The sequence below is a fragment of the Alexandromys fortis genome, unplaced genomic scaffold (assembly GCF_014885135.2).
Source record: "Alexandromys fortis isolate MF-2015 unplaced genomic scaffold, M_Fortis_MF-2015_v1.1 scaffold_7, whole genome shotgun sequence".
Taxonomy (NCBI): domain Eukaryota; kingdom Metazoa; phylum Chordata; class Mammalia; order Rodentia; family Cricetidae; genus Alexandromys; species Alexandromys fortis.
The window spans coordinates 894,268-915,488 of NW_026067920.1; the positions used below are offsets into that span (position 1 = coordinate 894,268).

Genomic DNA, 21,221 nt, shown 5'->3' on the forward strand with positions numbered 1-21,221 from the left:
AGACAGGATGGGGCCTGTTCATGGTGGAGAGAACCAGCTACTTTCCCGGTTGACTCATGCAATTTTCCTTCACTTACCTGGAGAGCTGCATCCGGAATAATTTGGACCACATATCTGGGCACCCTGGGTCTCAGTCAAGTTGACCCATAAACCAATCTCAGAACTGGTCTGAGAAAGCACCTTTGATGTGAAGGATCTAAGCAGAGGTTGGAGAGGGAATCATGGCTTGGTCCACAAACACAGGGATGGTCCGGGGGTGGGAAAGGCAGGCAAGGTTGACTCTAGGCGTCTGTGTGACTTACAGAAACCAGCAGGATGCATTTATCTCAAGGCCACCAGAGATGTCTGCACTGTGCCCAGAGTGAACGAAACAGAAGAATGTGCCACTGTCTGAAGGAAGAGACATTTAATAGCATTGGGAGCATAGCACATAGCTGAGATGGAGCCTGCGTCAGGCTGTCTGTCTAGATGCCTGTGCCTGTGGTGGTTAGTACTGATGGTCACATGACGAGATCTAGTGTCATCTGGGAGAGAAGCCTTTGAGCATGCTCTGACGGATTATTTAGTTTAGGTTAAACAGTAGGAAGATTCATCTTAAAGATGGGTGCGCCATTCCACAGGCTCGAGTCTGCATTATGAAAAGAAAACATGTTGAGGACCTGAATTCATCTGCCCTTGCTTCCTGGCTGCAGATGCTCTGTGACCATCTGCCTCATGCTCCAGCTACCACCTGTCCCTTACCTTGACGGACTGTACCCTGGAACTATGAGACAGACCAACCCCTTCAAATGTCTGTTAGACATTTTATCACGGCAGCAAGTCAGGTCGCTAATACAGTGATCCATCCCTCAATCAGATTCTGAGACCACCATTGACAGGGTTAGAACATGGGCCTCTGTGAGGTAAAGAGGTCATGAGGAGACCCCTCACGTATGGGACTGTGCCCTCATGAAAGATCTCAGAGACACACCCCACTCCTTCCACCATGTGAGGAAAAGCGGCAAGACGGTGAGAGCAAAGACTATTGAGTAGTCGCCTGGCCTTGCACATCCGAGCTTCTGGACCATGAGAAATGACAGCTGTCTGTTAGTCCCCCACCTGTCATCATGTGCTCCAGCAGCTCCAGCAGCCTCAGGCCCCGAGCAAATGCAGCAAGCCAGCTGATCTGTGTGAACATGTGCTACAAAGGAAAAAGTGAATAGCTATGGTTATGAGCTTCTAAGAGCTGAGGTGTGTTTGTTACACAGCACAGTAGTCGTGCTGATTGCTAAACTTAAGTGGAGAAATTGGCCGTATCACCCCATGTGTTTGTGCCTTTCTCTCTCCCTCCTCTCTCTCTCTCTCTCTCTCTCTCTCTCTCTCTCTCTCTCTCTCTCTCTCCTCTCTCTTTCTCCTCCCTTTATCCCCTCATTCTTCTCCCTGTCCCTCTTCTCATACCTCTCTCCTTTTCTACCCCCTTTCTCTCTCCTAGACCAACCCACCCTAACAGGATTCCCCTGGCACTCGAGATAAAGGGCATCATTTTCATCTCTGTCCTTGGGTGTGACCCTTTCTTACCTGCTCAGTGCTCTACTGCCATGGCCCTGCTCTCCCCGGATGTGGGTGGGTGTTGTTGAACACCCACCCCTATTCTCATTTCAGGATCTGAACTGCCTGTTGACTCTGCTCAGGATCATCTCTCAGACCCTCCCAGACAGCTTCCCCTGCCATGCATAGCCATTCTCCTGACATCACCCAACTCCTGCCCATCCTCCCATCTCAGTTTAAAGCTCACTTCTCTAAGGACCCCGGGCCCCAGCTGTGGCCCTTCCTGTGGAACCCCTTTCTAATACACTGGGTACTTTTCTTACAGACGACAGGTTAGAGATCCTAGCCAGTGTGAGGTAGATGTGAGGGTCCCAAGAGGCAAAGATGATGCCTGTCTCATGCCTTCTGGTGTCTCCAGTACAGAATGTCTACGACAAAAACGAGCGTCTGGGAAACATGTCGTATGAATCTGCAGATCCGCCTGACACTTTCCCACTGGAGAGCTTTTATCAAATGCCAGGTTCTCTTTAGAAGGGAGTGTGCCATACAGACAAAACTCACTTCCATTCTGTTCAAATCTTCTAAAACAATTACCTTCTGTCTCCTATTAAAAGTAGAGACGTAGAGACCCAAGTGGCCATCTCCCCCGGAACACGCCGTTCTTCAGACAGTGGTGAGATGGGTTACACTCTCACTGGGAGCAGGCTTGTTATTCTATGGGGCAGCTGCACGCTGTGCATGTCACAGGTTGGAGATTGTCCTTGTTCAAGATTGCTCGGCACCCTCACCGACATAAGGATCCAAACATAACACAGAGTGCCTGCCTGCCTGGCATTCTTGGGAGGCTGTGCTATTCAAAACACCTGATTGGCACAGTCATCAAGACATTCTCAGAGCCTGGCTCCAGAGGTGGTGGTGAAACCAGTATTTTGATGGTTGGAAACCCAGTGTTTTCACAGTTGCCACTTTTAGTGAATTATTGCTGTTCTTGATTGGTTTTGCTGTGCCCAAGTGTGATTAGGTCAGGGGTGTTTCCTGCCCCTTGGGATTCCCCGTGGCTTCCAGAGCCTCGCATGATCAACAGTGCTCAATGTACTGGGCCCAGGCCAGTTCCACCTCCTACATGAACATGCTTCCCGAGAGCCTCCTCCTTGAAAAAAACCTAAAGTGGGTGGAGAAGACAGATATTTATAAACATATAAGCCTAGGCCCACCAGTTAGAAGCCATCTCCAAAGTATTCCATAGCCTCCCAAACAGTGTCCCCCCCCCTCCGGTTAGGGCACTGTAGGAACTCTGCATGCAGATCTTAACAATGACTATAGTTCTGGAAACCAGCAGTGTGCTCCCCTCAACTTTGACCAAGTCAGAGTTGTTTGTGCACCATAAGATCTTTATGGGAGTTCCATTCATTCTATATGAATTCCATGTTTTCTCTATCTCCATAAAAATGCCCTTGGGATTTGGATAGCAATGGAGTTGGATCAGGGCAGTGTGGGCATTTTAACAGTCTTTGTTCTCAGGACCTCTGGAGCTAGATTTTCAGAGATCTACTCTCTGTAATTCCTCTCTCCATGTTTCTCATGCTAGTATGAGAATTTTCATCTCCTTGGCAAATGTATTGTAAATATTTTATTGTTTTTGATGCTATTATTAATGAGGTTATTTTTCAGATAAGTTATTAGAAATATATGGTATATATACATATATATATATATACATATGTATATATACACGGAACGTGAACATTTACCTAATCCATTTACTATTTTAGGGGGATTTTGGAGAATCTTTGGTGTTTAAGGAAGTGTATACAAGATCAGGTCATTTGTAGGGATTAATCCTTTAAGATTAGAATGTCTTTTTTGTTCTTTGGTTCATCATCATCATCTATTAATTATAGAGTAGGTATTATTGTATTACCCTGGCTGGCCTGGATCTCTCTCTGTTGCTGTCCAGGCTGTCTTTGAGTTCACGGCAATCCTCCTGTTTAAGACTCATGGGTCCTGGATTATAGCCATAGGTGTCAACTTGGCAAAGTCTTTTGTTTCTCTTGGTGGAGACAAGCAGCTGGTTTGTCATGCCATTGGTCTTACAAGGGAAGGCTCTCAGTTGCTCATTCTTGACTATAAATCTGACGTTGCTGTATCACAAATGATTTTTATTGTGGTGAAATGTGTCCCTTTGCCAAGAGCTTGTATAATAAAGATATGTGGGATTTTATTCACTGATTTTTCTTTTTAATTCATTTCTACTTACTTTTTGAAGCAGGATGTGACTTCTGCTCCATGATTCATCCCCAGGCTTTGCTGAGTGAGTTTTCAAGTAGTTTGACAAGTCCCAGGCAAGCTCAGGGCATGGTGGCTCAGTGCTTTACGTTACAAACCAAGCTCAGCAGGAAATTCTTCCCTTCCAGCTGATGCAGCTTAGGGCTTCTTTTGGTGAGCACCATGTGCAGCCTGAACTACAGGGCATGGGGAGTCTATAAGGGGAATTCTGGAAGATCTCAATCGCATGGTTTTCATCTGTTTAGTTGGGATGGCAGTTTCCGTTTTGCATCTGTTCGTGAGTCAGGTGGTGGTATTCGCCTTCCAGACTCTTCTGCGAGGGTTCCTTCCAAGGTGCTGGTGATTTGTTGTGCTGACACCTTGTTGAGGACCTTTTCAGCATCTTCCTCGGGGAGCAGAACTTTGGTTGTCTTTCCTTGTAGCCTGTCTGGATTTGGTGACAGGACAATGACACCTTGTGACATGAATCTGAGAGTTCCCACCTCTGGCTTCTTTTGCAAGAGAAGGATTGACAGTTATTCTTTGTTCAGCTGAATTTTCCAGGGAGGCTGTCTCGCCCCGGGCTTATCTTTGGAGAAGGCTTTTGCTCACTAATTGAATCTTCCTGTGTGATATTGGTGTGTTCATTTTGGCTGATTCTTTATAATTTGGTCTTGGTAGGCTGTGAGGTTGTAAGACTTTCTCCTTTTTTTCCATGTTATTCTATTTGTTAGCATGGATGGTTCAGAGAAGTCCCTGTGCCTGTGTACGTAGAGGGCTGGGCTGTACTGTTCACTAAAGCTCACATAAGATCCTTGATCCTGTTGAGGCCTGTGTCCTCACTGTTCCCCAAAAGAGAATGCATGCTTTCCTCTTCAAGGAAGGACTGTAACACGAAGGGTCTGCTTGTTGGGGTTTCTGTCCCACCTGGTACCCCACAGCTGGCAAGCCCCAAAGAAAATCACACAGAGATCTTTATAAGTTATGAAACTGATTGGCCCATTAGCTCTGGCTTCTTATTAGCTCTTGTAGCTTATATTAACCCATTGTTCTTATCTATGCTAGCCACATGGTTCGGTACCTCTCTCAGCAAGGCAGCTCACATCTTGCTTCTTCGGAGTCTGGGCAGGAGTGGGAGGAATCAACTTCCTCCTTCCCAGAATTCTCCTGTTCTCATTGCATCATTTCTACTTCCTGTCTGGTTTTCCTGCCTATACTTCCTGCCTGGCCAATCAGCGTTTATTTAAAACATGATTGACAGAATACAGACAATTCTCCCACACCAAAGGACAGAGGCTTTGTTTCTCTAGTTTTGTCTCCAACCCACTTGCTTTGCAAGGCCAGCATGCTCAGTGGAACCCTCTGCCCTAGAGACCTGTGGACTCCTCCCCTGCTTGTCACCACACACAGTGGTCCTCATTGGCTTTCATTGTCCACCTTCTGCTACAGGAGGCTGAGCCCCAGCTCTACTGGACACTGGTCCATCCTAGGCATCTGTCCCCTGTCTGACACACATGGATGCTCTCTCACAATAAGTTTTTGTACCCGGTTGTTTAGTGTGGTGTTTTGAGAGGTGAGGACTATAAACTGGGTTTGGGCCTTACCTCTGGACATTTCTGCTTCTTAACCGTAACCCGTTATCACCCAACTCTATACAAGGAGGCTCTATTCTTCCTGCCACAGAGTTTTGAATCCACAGGTGTCCTGCATGTCTGTGTATGTAATCTGAGTGTATCTGAGTTTTGCTTGTGAGAACCTGGGGTGATGAGCCCACATACGCCTGGTGGGAAGATGGCAAAATCAGTGTCTGAGAAAGTCCGGCAGGCTGTATCACCTCTGCCTCTCAGGAAAGAAAAGCACAACTCACCCAGCGGGGCTTCAAAAGCAAGCCAGAACTAGGCTTGCAGTTTCCCTTGCAAGAAAAGGGAAAGACTTGAGCCATTTTCATTGTAACTTCATGCAAACATGTGCTTCAGAAGGCTGCTCAGCCCCAGGGAGCCCAGGAGTCCTGGGGGACTTGCGTCTGGCTTTGCTTCAGCTCGGATATTGTCATTTTCTTCAGACTTCTGTTGGCAAGTTCCACCTTCTTCCCAGAAGCTGACAAAACCTAGCCATGTGTTCGGCTATTTGTGTTATGACTAAAGCTTTCTTCCAAAAGGCTTTGTTTTCCCACAGTTTGTGTAAGTCCTTGAGTATTTCCAGTTGTGGAGAGAATGCGCTGAGCTGTTAGGTGGGAGGACTACCACACATTGTGGATCAAGTGACGCGGTTCACGTTCGGAGGCTGATACGGAGACTGAAGCTCCAGAAGCTGCTATGCTTGCCCAGGATCCACCATTTCCTTTAGGTTATAATAATTTCCCTTCTCCGCATGTATTTTTCTTAACCTCCAGCCACTGTGGAGCATAGTTTACCCTGTGGCTTTGACCTTCCAAGTATAATGTGTGCTACTTTCTAGAGATCTATAGTTCTTACTGTGGCTTTGCAAGGTGATATTAGTAGTTCCGCTTCTCAGATGTGGGAACAAAGTCCCAGGATGGTTTGTAGAGAGGCCAAGACTGGAGATATATGTGCTCAGTCTTGATGTCAGAACAGAGGAGACTGCTTCTCACAGTGACAGGCAGGGGACAGGCATTCCATCCAAGGAATACATCCAGAGCACACCAAGCAGTCAGCCATACTTGTGGCTTATAAATGTCATCATCTCCACGTCCTCCCATGGTCCCCTTATGCCCGTGCTCAGATTTTCACCTCTTATAAGGGCATAAGGCAGGTGTTTTAGAATTCCCCAAATGTATGACAGTGAATGGAGGATGCTTGTTTCTGGTTGATGTGGCGATATATTGAACCATTAAGTGTCTGTATCAAAGTGACATCTCACTTCTCCATTGCCTTAGCTTTTTCATTGCTCATGGTCCACATCACCTTCCTCTAAGCATTGAGTTTGGGTGACAAGTGCAGTTCCCTGTGCAGAAGGCAGGAGAATCGATATCACCCTTCCCATTGTACTGCTCAGCAACTGAGTTAAAAAGTGTCAGTGGGTGTTCCTCCAGTCATTCTAGGCCCTGACCCCTGCACTGTTCTTCCTCAAAATGAAGCAGGTGGTCAACTATCCTTTGGTAGAAACGCCTGTGTTTTAGATATCTGGGAAACTTCCCTTCTGAATCATTTTCCTGAGTTGGTAATTTATGGGGATACAGTCACATAACTTCTTGTCCATGTGCTGAAATGAAAGCTCTGTCCCAACTCTACTGGGCTGAAGAGTGAAGGTCCAAATTCGATTCCTAAACTTTATGTCTATGACTCTGACCACTATAGATGTGTATACCACCGTGGAATGACAGGCGTATTAAATGTGGGCTGGAGCTTCCACTTGGCTTTCCTTCCCTGGCCATTCCTTATGTTGGGAACTCTTGTGGGTACTCTGAGCTGAGTAGCTCTTCTCTCCCAATGAACAACCACATGATACCTGAGGATGGGGCCAGATGTGGAAATAGGTTTTTATTGGTGTAGTTGAAAGCAACCTGGATCGAGGGAAAGTCTCAAATGAAGTGGCTGGGTAAGAAGAAAACAGAGACACATGGGGGGAAAACTGGAGAAGGTGGAGGCAAGAGATGGAGTGATACAGAGATAGTGCCAAGGACTACTAACGGAGTTAGGAAAGGATCCCCAGAGTCTTCGTAGATGGCACAGACCAGCTGATACTTTGGCTCTGGACTTTTGACCTCTTGAACTGTGGGATAATTAATTCCTGCTGTTTTAAGCTCCTTGGTGACAATTAGTTAGGGCTGTCCCAGGAAAGGAATAAGTCAAACTAATTTTACTTGCTGACTTAATAGAGTCTAGAATCCCCATGGGATTGTCTGGATTAAGGTGGCTTGTGGCTATGTCTGTGAGGGGTTGTCTTGACTATCTTAACTGAGGCTAGAAGATGCGCTCACTATGGGTGACACTATATTCTGGATTGGATAAGAGTGGAGAAAGTGGGCTGAGCCCTAGAAAGCATGAGCTAATCTATTGCTCTCTGCTCTTTTCTGTGGATAAAATGTGACTTGCTACCTTGGCTTCCCTGCAATGACAGACAACAACCTGGGCAATTAAACTTTTTGTCCCTCAAGTTATCTTTGTCATCCTATGTTATCACAGCATTTGGGGAAGAAAATGAAGATGTCAGGCACAAGGACAGATTGACAGTTGAGTTCTCAAGATCTCTTGGAAGCTTGTCTTATCATGAATTTCCCTCCAGCTCTAAATTAACTTATGTCCTAAAGTTTTTTTTCCCTACTCTATCCATATGAATTAGGCGTGCAAATTTCTGGCTGCTTACAGATTCAGTGTTTCTGCTGATAAGAGCGTAGACTGTTAGCAAAAAGGCCTGGGGTGTTATTAAACACATTTATCAACAAGGAAACAAACCACTTTTTAATGAGGTTGAAAGCAGCGCTGCGGCTCTGTGAAGCAAATCTCAGCTTCTCTCTTCATGTGTGGAGAGTGGGGCATGTAGACATAGAACTTCTGCACCGAACACCCAGCCTTGACTTCCTGCATCAGCCCTGCGAGCCAGCATGAACACAGGACAGGAGCAGACTCTCTCAGCCCTGGGCATGAATGTGAAAGAGACCTGTCTCATCTCAGGAGCCAAAGATGGAAGAAGGTTGCACTCAGGGCCAGAGCCCTCAGATCTACAGAGCCACTGGGATTGGGGTACATTTGGAGTTTCCAGGGTGGATCTGATAACTTTCAGCATGGAAGTTGTGTGAAGTACAGTGTGCAAGATCAGCTCAGGGGATCCTTCCAGGAACCCCACAGATACCAACATCCTCAGATCCTCAGTATTCTTACACAAGACCACAAATGCACCCCCTGCTTGTTTTAAAACAGGAAGCCCAGCCTACAGCCCATATGCTGCATGTAGCCCAGGGTAGTTCTGAATGCAGCCTAACACAAAATTCTAAATGTATTTAAAGCATTCATTTTTTGTTTGTTTTGTATAACTCAGGCGTGGTTTAGGGCCATGAACTTTATAGATTGTGATGCCATATTGCAGAGTCCCACAAAATAAATATGTGTGCTCTCACAACCTATGGGCCACAGTTTGGACATCCTGACTTTCCAAAGCTCTAGGTAACTTCAGCTAATTCAGAGTAGATGCTGTTGAAGTGCGTGTTACACTGCCAGGGAATCTGACAAGAAAATAGCCTGTGGATGTATAATATGGACACATATTTTCTTCCCCATGTAGTGGTCAGCTTTAACGGTCCTCTTGACACAATCTGGGATCACCTGGGCAGAGTTTCACTGGGTGATTGTTTAGCTCAAGTTTGCCTATGGGCATGTGTGTGTGGGTTGACTTAATTAATTTAAGACATGCCCAATGTGGGGGGGCACAATTCCCTAGGCAGCGGGTCCAGAACCATATAAGGGTGGAGAAATGAAGCCGAGCACAAGCAAGCAAGCGTGTATGCGTTCATGTGTTCTTATCTCTGTTTCTGACTGTAAATGTCACATGGCCAGCTGTCCCATATTCCTGCCTCCTGGCTCGCCAGTGAAGGACTGTAGCCAGGAATTTTGAATTAAGATCATCTCCCACTTCTCTTTTGAAATTGGTGTTTTGTTGCATCAGCACAAATGAAACTAAAGCGCCCCAGTTAGCTGAGTGCCTGGAAGGTGACCATGTGTGTATAGTCCTCAGAGCACTGGCTCTTCCTAAAGGAGATCTGACAGTCCAGATTGGGGGAAGACCCCAAGCTATGACTTTGAACTAAGCTAATGACTTGCTGAGAGACCAAGTCAGCACCCAAACTGTCATCTCTACTCACCATGGGTGAGGACACACGGTGACGACCTTCCAGTCTGGAACTGAGATCTGCAGTTTTAATGCCATTCACTTTGACTCTCATCTACTCAAGAGCTGACCCTGGTGTCTAATGGAAGGGGAGGCTTGAAGCCCTGGGTTCTGTTCCCTGTACCGCGTAACTGGATAAGGCAGCACATGCCTATCGTCAGAGGATCAGAGGTTCAAGGTTATCCTTGACTACACACAGAGTTTGAGTCTAACCTGAGCTACATGAGACTTCCTTGGAAGGACAGATGCAAGGAATGAAGGAAGGAAAGAAGAAAAAAAGAAGCATTAATTTGACTGTGAATCTTTCCACATCACCCAGGTTTGCTTCCATGAAGCTCTCTCTGACACTGAATTGTAGCTTGATAACCTCTAAGGCCACGTCCTTCCCTCTACATTTTCCTGGCTCTCTGGGGACATCATTCCAAGTCAGTTTCCCAGGAGGATACACCCCAGCAGGAGTTGGGTCTGATTGCTCACTATAGAAGGGCGGCTGGTGAAGGGAGAAGACATCTGAGACCCAGAGCAGCCAAGGTGGGGTCCCAAGAGTTAAGCCCTGCAGGCAGAGGGAGCCAGGCAAGGAGTCCCATGGGGAAGCACTTCCAGAGCAGACTGGGAAGCTGGGGAGCATGAAGTTGTTTATCCACAGCCCTGCTGCTGAAGAAGGTGATTCTCCCGGATGCTCAGCTCTAGAGAAGCAAGGAAGACAGACAGTGGAACCTGCTGGGGGTGCCAGACCTGTGGCAAGCTCACCCAGTAGATCATAGCCAGGGCTAAGTGACACTTTTGGAACTGTGTCATGCCTGAGTGTCTGGATCTGTCATCAGAAAGCCAAAGGCAACAGGGTCGCTGATGTCTGGAGCCAGGGGGTAAAGATGTGGTCAGACAGGTGTGCAGTGATGTTTCTTAAATGATATCAGGAAGTGTGTGTGTGAATGTGTGTGTCTGTGTGTGTGTGTGCATGTGTGAGTCTATGTGTGTCTCTGTGTGTATGTGTGTTTGTGTGTGTGTCTGTATGTGTGCGTGTGTGTGTCTGTGTGTGTCTCTGTGTGTATGTGTGTGTGTGTCTATGTGTGTCTGTGTGCATACGTGCGTGCATGTGTGTGTGTGTGTGTGTGTGTGTATTTGGGAAGTTACTGATTATACTCTGTAACTCACTCCAAACAGCTTTAGTCAGTGGAATATTGTGGCTAAACACATGTGAGCACCAGGGTCCCTGCAGGGGTCCAGGGCACTGTGGGTGATGCCATCCATAGGCAGGTAGTCTAGCAGGCTGAGCAAGTCAGGGTAAGGAAGCTAGTAAACCACACTCCCCGTGGCCTCTGCATCAGCTGCCACCTCTAGGTTCCTGCCTTTAGCTCATGCCCTGACTTCCCTTCGTGATGGACTGTGATCAGGACATGGAAGCTTAAACAAACCCTTTCCTCCCCAGGTGTCTTTTGGTTGTGTTCATTATAGTAATAGAATGCAAACAGCCACACTCTCAAGGGTTTATGTGTTCGAACCCTTGCCCCTCAGCTGGTGGTGATGTTTTGGGAGAGCATGTAATCTCTGAGACTAAAGACCTAGCTAACGGACCCAGGCCACAGGAGGTGGGCCTCAAAGGTAACAGCTTGGCCCTGCTTACGCTCATTCCTGTTTCCTGTTTGGCACCATGTGAGATGCTGCAAGCTCCGTCTACCTCAGACCAGCCTATTCCAGAAGCCATACCTTCCCTGCCATGCTTCTAAATTAATGATCACATGTCAGCCTCTCCTCAGGATGTTTCTGTTAGGCATTTGATGTGTTGTTGAGAAAAGTAAGAACTATTTTATCATATCTAGTATAGAGAGTCAGCACGGTTTAAGTGACATCTCTGAGATCACCCAGTTGCTGAGGGGTAGGATTTAAATCAAGGTAATGATGGTATAAAAAGACTATCCTTTTGCTCCTGAGTAAGATCACAGCAGAGTTCCAAATCCAATGATAAAATAGGATTTACCAGCCTTTTCCATGTGTCTGGATCTAGAAGATTCCGAAAGGAATGTTCTGGCAGCAGCTACACCCATTGAACAATTGAATTTCTTGTTTTTCTGATAGGGACAAAGAGCTGCTTCCTGTGCAGGGACTCAGCATCAGAATCCTGGTAGTTCCTAAGTCATGCCTCTGGAGAGCTGGCTCTGCTGCCTGGAGGGCAGGGGGCAGAGACCCACAGTGACATTTGCTTTCTGAACCGTGGAGGTTACTGTTAAGATATACACACATCCCAGCACATGACAGCCACCTGAGCGGTGGCCCGAGTTCCTTACTTTCTTCTTCCCTCAACCTGTAGTGACTGGATAAGAGGAGAAAGGAATTTCTGCTTCGAGTAAGTTATTCTGAAAGCAGACGGAACTGGGTTAAAGAACAGAAGGTTTGCTAGTTAACTGTTAACCCAGCCTCTCTATTCTAAGCACGTCAGGGGTTTGACAGCTCACTGGATTCTGGCTTTGGCTTGGTGAAGTCGAATGTACAAGGAACTAATTGTGTTCATTGACTTCCCCACACCCCCAACTTCAATTACGCGGTGAGCTAATCAATCCCCTTCATCTTCGTAAATGGCATGTCTTTCCTAGTTATTGAGAACTGGCTGCAATTCAGTCAAATGCAAAAATATTTACCAAAGACTTATTATGCACTTGGCGCCATGAATATGGAGATTAGCTGACTCAATCATCCTTCAGTTAATGAGTAGTTATGGAGTGCCGCAGTGTGCCATGCAAGGTCAACGTGCCGAGGGAGAAAACAACAAATAGAATAATCGTGACCGTTGACCCCAGGTAACTCAGAGCCTCGCGAAGAAAAACGATCAAGTCCCATCGAGCTATTCAGAATGATGTGTTTAGTGGAAGTTACCGTGCTACAAGACAGCACACTTAGCTGGAAGTTAGGACCGGTCCCCTCTCAGGACACAGCAGGGTGACAAGTGACCACTGGGAGAAGAGCATCAGATGGAAAGGAGACAGCTTGACTAGGGAGGAAGGGACCTGTGTCTGCAGCATAAGGGTGGGGTGACAGGAGCAGGGCAGGGACCGAGCCGTTTAGGGAGGAGCATGCTCTCCCTGGTTAAGATGGAGGGATTAGGACCAGGAAGGTGTGGGACAGACATGATTGCCACCCTTATTATCACATGTGCCCCAGGGGAGGGTCACAGAGGTGGAGAGCCCACTGTAGATATCAGATGACAGAAGAAGGTAAAATCAGAGGGGCCTCGGGATGGGCAGATGAAAGAGAACAGCGAGAGGAAAAGTAGATCCACCCTGATAAGGGACTAAACAGGTTGGGAGGGAAAGGAGCCATAGATGAATCCTTGGCTTTGAGAAGGTTGATGCTGCCCAGCCTGAGGTCTGCTGAACCTACTGAAATGCGTGGTCAGGAGAAAGGAGGCACTGCTCTGCCGGGGGTCTGCTGGATCCATGAAGTTCCAGGTGGGTTTGAATTCCTCAGGGGTAGGCATCAGTTCAAACTACCTAAAGGCCAGGGATACTTTTGGCCGACTCTGGCATGCCACAGAAGCCTCTGGAGGCCATGAGAGTAGCTGTGTGGCAGAGAGCTGACAGATTCCAGTGTCTAACTCCTGGGAGTACAGGTCTGAGCATAGAGAAGCCATTGAGGGGGATTTGAGAGAGGGTTCTGCCATAGAAGCCTAGTGGGCATTTTTGAAAGATGAGAGGAAACCTGGGGGTATAGCTCAATTAGTACAGCATTTGCCTGGTATGCACGGAGCTTTTGGTTCAAACATCAGCACCCACAAACTTGGCATTATGGTACGTCTGTAATTTCAACCCTCCAAAGGTAGAGAAAAGGGGAAGTCTGGCTTACATGAGACCCTGACATAAAATCAGAAACAAAAGGAGACAGGAATCAGGGACCCAGAAGGTCGAGGATGTTCGTGGCAGTCAGCAGTATGGCCACATAGTATTGACATGCTTGGTGCAGAGGCTGGGGTAGAGTCCAGTCAATGAGGGCTGGAGGGTAAAGACACAGAGGCAGCTAAAAGGGGGCAAGGGGTGGTGTGATTCAGAGTGATATGATAGCAGGAGGGTGATGGGGGTCAGTGTGCTTGGCGTGCGGCAACCCTAATGCCAGCCGGACTGTATGGAAGGATCGAATGTGAGGCTGTAGCATCTCACACGGGGAAGCTGTGTTCTGCCTGTGAGAGTGCCGTGTGCACCAGAGGGGTCCATAGTGGGGACAGCTCTTCCGGAAGGGAAAAGTGCTTCATAGAACATGAAATCCAAACAGCTGAGCTTCTCTGTGGCCACCACCTCGGTCCCTACAAGATGTCTCCTCCTGTGAACCCATGGTGACGTTTTAACACTGCTTCCCTGGGCAGTGTCTCAGTGACCGGGTGCTGACATGCGATAGGGCGGGTGGACAGAAGCCAGCAGGGTCGTGGGTAGCACATGGACACTGTGTCGGAGAGGCAAGCCTGCCCTGACTGCCACTTTCTCTTTTTTGACAGTCAACTTTGACCACTTCCAGATCCTGCGGGCCATCGGGAAAGGGAGTTTCGGGAAGGTAAGAACAATGCACTTTTTGGAACAAAAAAGTGAAGCGTGGAAGTCTAGATGCTTGGGCTTCAATGTGTGTGTGTGTGTGTGTGTGTGTGTGTGTGTGTGTGTGTTCTGTGGGCCTGGGCATTTCCTCTTGACAGAGGGTTTTATTAGGTAAATCTGAGACACACAAGGAAGCCTAAACGGTTTCCTTAAATTCTGGTGTACTTTACTCTAAAAATGGAATTAACCGGAGAGTCTGGGCTTAGGTGACTCCCAGTGGCAATGGCTTCAGTCTTGCTAGTGCCATATCTTTCTTCCTTGAGACGAATGGATGAGGAGAGTGGGTCCCCCTCCTCCAAACTTAACCTGAGATGGCTCTTTCTGAATTGTGGACATTTGGTTTACACAAAATTCACATTTCTGATTCTTGACTCTTTAGGGATAAAGCCCATAAAAATTAGAAGGTATGGTTTTTAGGGGAAAAGAGGTTCCCCTAGTAAGCCATAATCTGTTCCCACAGAAACTTCTCTTGGCAATAATTGTTCTAAGCACCTTTGAAGAGCCAGACACTCTGTTATACTCAAATGCTATGATTTACTTTTTATGGATGAAGTGACTTAGGCTCAAAACCTTAGACCCTATAACTAGCAACTGTTTGTTACTGTTCTTACTGCTGAGAGAAGGCCTGATATAAAAAACTTCAAAAAGATTTATTTTGTCCTGTGGTTTTTGGAGGTTCACATCATGGTGGCAAGAGCAGGTGGTGAGGATATCACTTCTGGATAGTCAGGAAATGGAGATGGGTATAGGAAGGGGCATGACTACCTCTAGCCACTGAGGATGCTGGGAGAATAAGTATCCTTCATTTTCATTGTGAAGTAAGCTCTTTATAGAGGAGGGCAGAAATACAACTGGGAGCCACAGGGTCCTTGGGGTGTGCCGGGTACTGACAGGCATTTCGCTGGTGAGCGGTGGCCTAGATGGGGTAGGAACTTATTGTGTAATGGCATAGATGAACAGATGTGTGGACCAGCATGCCCGGGGAAGCCCCATTCTGAGATAGAAGACTTCTCCATAGGAGGACTCCTACATAAGCAGACTTTTCTGGATTTTTCTGCTTCTTTTTGACTTGGGAATCCCGGACAGACCTTTTCACATAGCTCTTCTGAAATGTAGTGTTGAAGATCAATTCACTGAGGATGTCAATGATTTGATGCTGAATTCCTCCAGGCTAGACATACCTGCAGGCATCCTGGGGAGCAAGGGCAGCCTGCCTTCTCATGCCTCTTCAGTCCACATGTATACAAGTCTTAGCTGTTTATACCATCCATTGAATTGTTCCACTTGTTTTCTTAATGTTTTCTTTTTTAAATTGTTTTTATTGAGCTATATATTTTTCTCTGCTCCCCTCTCTTCCTCTTCCCTCTGATTCCATCTTCTCCCATGTAGATTAGATCCATGTATGTCTCTCTTAGGGTTCTCTTTGTTGTCTAGGTCATCTGGGATTGTGAATTATAAGGCTGGTTTTTCTTTGTTTTATGTCTAAAAACCACTTATGAGTGAGTACTTATTCTATTTGTCTTTCTGGGTCTGGGTTATCTCATTCAATATGCTGTTTTCTAGATCCATCCATTTGCCTGCAAATTTCAAGGTGCCGTTATTTTTTTCTGCTGTGTAGTACTCCATTGTGTAAATGTACCACATTTTCCTTATCCATTCTTCAGCCTAGGGGCATTTAGGTTGTTTCCAGGTTCTGGATGTGACAAACAATGTTGCTATTAATGTAGTTGTGTACATGTACTTATGGTATGATTGAGCATCCTTTGGATATATACTCAGAAGTGGTGTTTACTAGGTCTTGAGGAAGGTTGTTTCCTAATTTTCTCAGAAATCACCACACTGACATCCAAAGGGGTTATACAGCTTGCATTCCCACCAGCAATGCAGAAGTGTTCCCTTTACTCCACATCCTCTCCAGCATACGTTGTCATCAGTGTTTTTGATCTTGGCCATTCTTAGAGGTATAAGATGGAATCCCAGCATTGTTTTGATTTGCATTTCTCTGATGGCTAAGGATGTTGAGCATTTCCTTAAGTGTATTTCAGCCATTTTAGATTCATCTGTTGAGAGTTCTCTGTTTAGGTCTGTACTCTATTTTTTTTATTATTGAATTATTTGTTCTTTTGATGACCAATTTCTCCAGTTCTTTGTACATTTTGGAGATCAGCCCTCTGTCCAATGTGGGGTTCGTGAAGATCTTTTTCCCATTCCATAAGCTGCCATTTTGTCTTTTTGACCATGTCCTTTGCTTTACAGGAGCGTCTCAATTTCTGGGGGTCCCATTTATTAATTGTTTCTCTCAGTATCTGTGCTATTAGGGTTATATTTAGGAAGTGGTCTCCTGTACCAATGTGTTCAAGTGTACTTCACATTTCTCTTCTATGAGGTTCAGTGTGGTTGGTTTTATGTTGAGGTCTTTGATCCATTTGGGCTTGAGTTTTGTGCATGGTGATAGATATGGATCAGTTTTCATTCTTCTACATGTTGATATCCAGTTATGCTAGCACCATTTTTTTTAATATGCTTTCTTTTTTTCATTTGATATATTTTTCTTTGCTTCTTTGTCAAAATCAGGTGTTTGTAGGTGTATGGATTGATATCCGGGTCTTTGATTCAGTTCCATTGGTCCTCCTGTTTGTTTTTGTGCCAATACCAGGCTGTTTTCAATACTGTAGCTCTGTAGTAGAGTTTGAAGTCAGGGATTTTGATGCCTCCAAAAGTTCCTTTATTGTACAGGATTGTTTTGACTATCCTGTTTTTTTTTTTTTGCTTTTCCATAAGAATTTGAATAATGAAAAGGAGGACATAACAATGAATATGGAGAAAATCTAGAGATCATCAGGTCAAATTTTGAATACCTGCACTTTACAAAATTGGAAAACTTAAAGGAAATGGACAATTTTCAGGATAAATATCACTGACCCAAATTAAATCAAGACCAGATTAGCAAATTAAATAGGACTATAACTGCTAAAGGAATAGAAACAGTCATCAGAAGTCTCCCAACCAAAAGAAGTCCAGTACCAGATGGTTTCAGTTCAGAATTCTACAAGATTTTCAAAGAAGAACTAATATCAATACTCCTCAAATTGTTCCCCACAATAGAAACAGAAGGAACATTGCCAAACTCTTCTTACAAGGCTACAATTACCCTGTTACCCAAACCACACAAAGACATTACTAAGAAAGAGAATTACAGACCATTCTCACTCATGAACATTGATGCAAAAATACTCAATATAATACTGACAAACCAAATCCAAGAACACATCAGAAAAATCATTCACCTTGATCAAGTCGGCTTCATTCCAGAGATGCAGAGATGTTTTTATTGAGCTATACATTTTTCTCTGCTCCCCTCTCTTCCTCTTCCCTCAGATTTCACCCTCTCCCATGATCAACATACAAAAATCTGTCAATGTAATCATTATATAAACAATTTGAAAAAAAATCCTACCTGATCATCTCATTAGATGCTGAAAAAGCCTTTAACACAATACAACATCCCTTCATGATAAAGGTCTTGGAGAGAGCAGGGATACAAGGAATATACCTAAACATAATTAAGGCAATATACAGCAAGCCAATAGCCAACATCAAACTAAATGGAGAGAAACTCACAGCGATCCCACTGAAATCAGGAACAAGACAAGGTTGTCCACTCTCTCCATATCTATTCAATATAGTTCTTGAGGTCCTAGAGAGAGCAGTAAGACACCAAGAGGAAATCAAGGGGATACAAATCAGAAAAGAAGTCAAACTCTCACTGTTTGCTGATGACATGATAGTTTACATAAGCAACCCCAAAAATTCTACCAAAGAACTTCTACAACTCATAAACACCTTCAGTAATGTAGCAGGATACAAGTGTCATCAGAGTGACAGCTTTGAGGGGATTTCTAAGGGAATGGTTATCTGTGTGAACATCAAACTTCAGATGGTCAGAGGCTTCTTATTAGGGTGGATTTTTCAGTACCAGCTGACTGCCCTATGTTGATCACAACCTGAGTGTGTTACGCTAACCCTCTTTAGAGGTAATACTCCCGCTCAGAGGCAGCAGTCACCTTGCCCTGATCCCAATCTGCTAAGAGGCCCAACAGCTTTGTCCTGAGGCTGGAAGGTCAGCATAGAAATGTACCCCAGGTTAGTATCCATAGCTTGAAACTCTGGGGCAGTGTTTGTGTTGAATCGCCACATGCTTTTCTTGAAATAGCTACACCGTGTCTCTCATTTGAGAGTGACATTTTTGGCTCTCAAATTTTAAAGCAACCTCGCACAACTCAGACAAATCCCAGTTGGATGTGCTAGTTTAACCTTTTAATTTATCATTGGATATTGATTGCTAACATCTCACCACAGATGGCCATCTCTTGGTCTGGGATGATGAAATTTAGCTGAGCCTAGCATCCAACTCTCTGCTTCCTGACTGTGGATGTCATGTGGCCATTTACCTCATGCTTCAGGCCTCATGTTCCCTACCATGATGAACTATGTCCTCCAAACTGAACCAAAACAAATCATTCAATAAGGTTTTGTTAGGGATTTTGTCACAGCAGGAAACAGGGAGTAACACAATGTTGCTGTTCCCATTTGTGTCTTTGCTGAATTGGAGATGGAGTTGGCCCATCTATTCTGAGACAAATATGCCCCTGGGTTGTCATTTCTTCCCACAAGTCTACCACTGTGGGAATCTTGCTTTTAAAGGACTTCACTCCCGGGCACCGCCCCCCCCCACACTGTTATGTTCTCAGGATGAATAGAGCCCATTATTGTGAAATGCCTTCTCCATCTCTGCTAAACTCTCAGTTTAACTTTTAGTCTCTGGGATCAACATAATCATTGTCATCTATTTATGCTATTGTTTACATGGCATATACTTTATTTATTCTGCCTTCACATCAAAAATAAACACTGTGAAGACAGCTCAGAAGAGCTGTGGCCCAGAAACCTAGGAGGCTTCCCCTTGACCCCATTGATGTTAGCTGAACTTAGCAGCGAGAACCCAGGCTGATACGTAAGAACCCTGCTGCCGTTTCCCACTCTGATGTGCCCATTCTATGGCTCAAAGAACCTGGAGACACATCTTCCAATTACAGCACAGTTGGAGTTTCAAAGCTTTCTTCTGTGGCCTCCTGTCGTCGACAGTTTGGGTCTTGAACCCTCTGTACCTCTTTGTGGCATGCTGTTAGACGTGTTAGCATGTGGCATTGTGAGCTTTCAAGTTGGCTTTGTCCAGTTATCCCTCGGCTATGTCTACTTCATCCTGTCCTGCTATCTGGCACATGATCTGGTTCTTGGCACCTGTTGTCTTGAGTATTGATGTCTTAGAAACTCACAGTTATAGTTCATCTTTTAGAACTCCCAAGCTTCACGACGTCTATTTGTAAGTCAGTATGTAGCAATGTCTTACAGGCGCTCGAATTTTGGGGGAATATACATTAATGCCAGGTGACTGGGCTGAGGTTGGCTTAATTTCAGGGACTAGAACGTGGCTTTGTTTGTATTGAAATACCAAATTTATGGCCACCTCTGTGGTTAATGTTGATTTAAGTCTTGAGGATGCCCTTAGCTGTAGTGGAACCAGGCTGCCACAGGGTGAGACCCTTCTCACAGGGAGTGAATGCTCGGAGCTTTGCTCTCTGTCTCGTGCAGGCTGCCTGCCACCATTTATTAAGAGTTCATTGTGAAGGATGACAATGCCTGGCTATCAGCAGGTGCACACGCACATGGATAAGCATCAATCACATTTCACACGCACCCCAGAAGCAGTCTCTCCTCCCATGTGCCCCTAAAGTAAATAGCTTCAGATTACTGAATTGAGAAAGAATTTAAGGGAAGAACCAATTTAGGTCTGAGTTCTGGGATAGTTGAGATACAGCAGATCAGTTTCTGAACACTTGGTAAAAATACTTTAGATTTTGGGTGAGACTGACTTGTATTGACTGTAGTCACCCGGGCCAGTGAGTGAACAGACACGCTCAGCTTGGGGTCTTGTTTCTAACGTAGATTGGATATGAAGGGTCACAGAAGGTACTGAGCTCCCATTGCTGTTCAGCACATTTCCTATGGGAACACCATCCCTCCCTTCAGAAGACACACCCCTACTCCCTGGAGTCCAGGGTAGCTATCAATAACCGTCTTGGTCATGTGCCAACAGAGATGGGTTGGACCTGGCCATGGCTCAAAGACTTGCAGGACTCAAGCCCCAGTGTTGATGGTTCTTCAGTTGGAATCTTCCCTGAAATATCAGAAAACAGGCTGACTGCGTGGCTGGCCATTTTCCCCACAGTGGATGATGTTTAAGGCTTTTCGAACGGGGGAAAGAATGAGGCTCCAGGCAAAGGAACAGACAGACGCAAGTTGGGGGAGTTGTGAGTCAGGTGGGCAAGCCAAGCACTGGTTCTGCTTGCCCCAGTTTGGGACCTGTTGATGACCCCAGTCCCTAAGGGCTCCCTTTGACCTCTGATGACCGAGCAACAGAAGCAAGTCCAGGGGGAGGTGGTCCCTTGGGCATGGACTTGAACACCAACAGGGCTGAGTTCTGTTCAGGAGAGGGTGGAGAGAGCCTGTGGGAAAAGCAACTCAGGAGTTCCCCTGACAGTGCCATCCAAGATGGGCCTTCTGGATGAGGACTGCCGGACTGATGCCAAACAAATCAAACTTCTTAGCCTGGCCAGAGGCAGCCAGTGCATAAAATCACAGAAAATGGCCTGGAGTTACACGATAATAGCCCTCTATGTCCCTCAGAGGGAGATTCTGGATAAAGCTGAGCTGGCGTTGTCCGGACGATAACCCAGACTCAACATTGCCTTGTTATGCACAGAGACAGGCACTCCCCATACACAAGCCCAGGTCAGCTCTCTCAGCCCCGGCTGCCCGCTCTGCACAGCTGTGTATGAACGCAATGTGGAAAAGCACTTGATTAGAAGCAGAAAAACCAGCTTAGCATTCAGACAGCAGCAGCTCTACCTAAGACTGCCGTGGCAAGGACCCTGCAGGTGCAAAGGCCCC

The 21,221-nt window shown here is 45.8% G+C and overlaps 1 protein-coding gene across 1 annotated transcript in view; it reads left to right on the forward strand.

Annotated features, from left to right (window-relative positions):
- Positions 1-21,221, forward strand: part of Stk32b (serine/threonine kinase 32B) — a 232,282-nt gene that overhangs the window by 48,582 nt on the left and 162,479 nt on the right. The window contains exon 2 of the mRNA XM_050140759.1: positions 14,117-14,172. Coding sequence (XP_049996716.1) covers positions 14,117-14,172 — 56 coding nt within the window. The remainder of the gene's footprint in view (positions 1-14,116; positions 14,173-21,221) is intronic.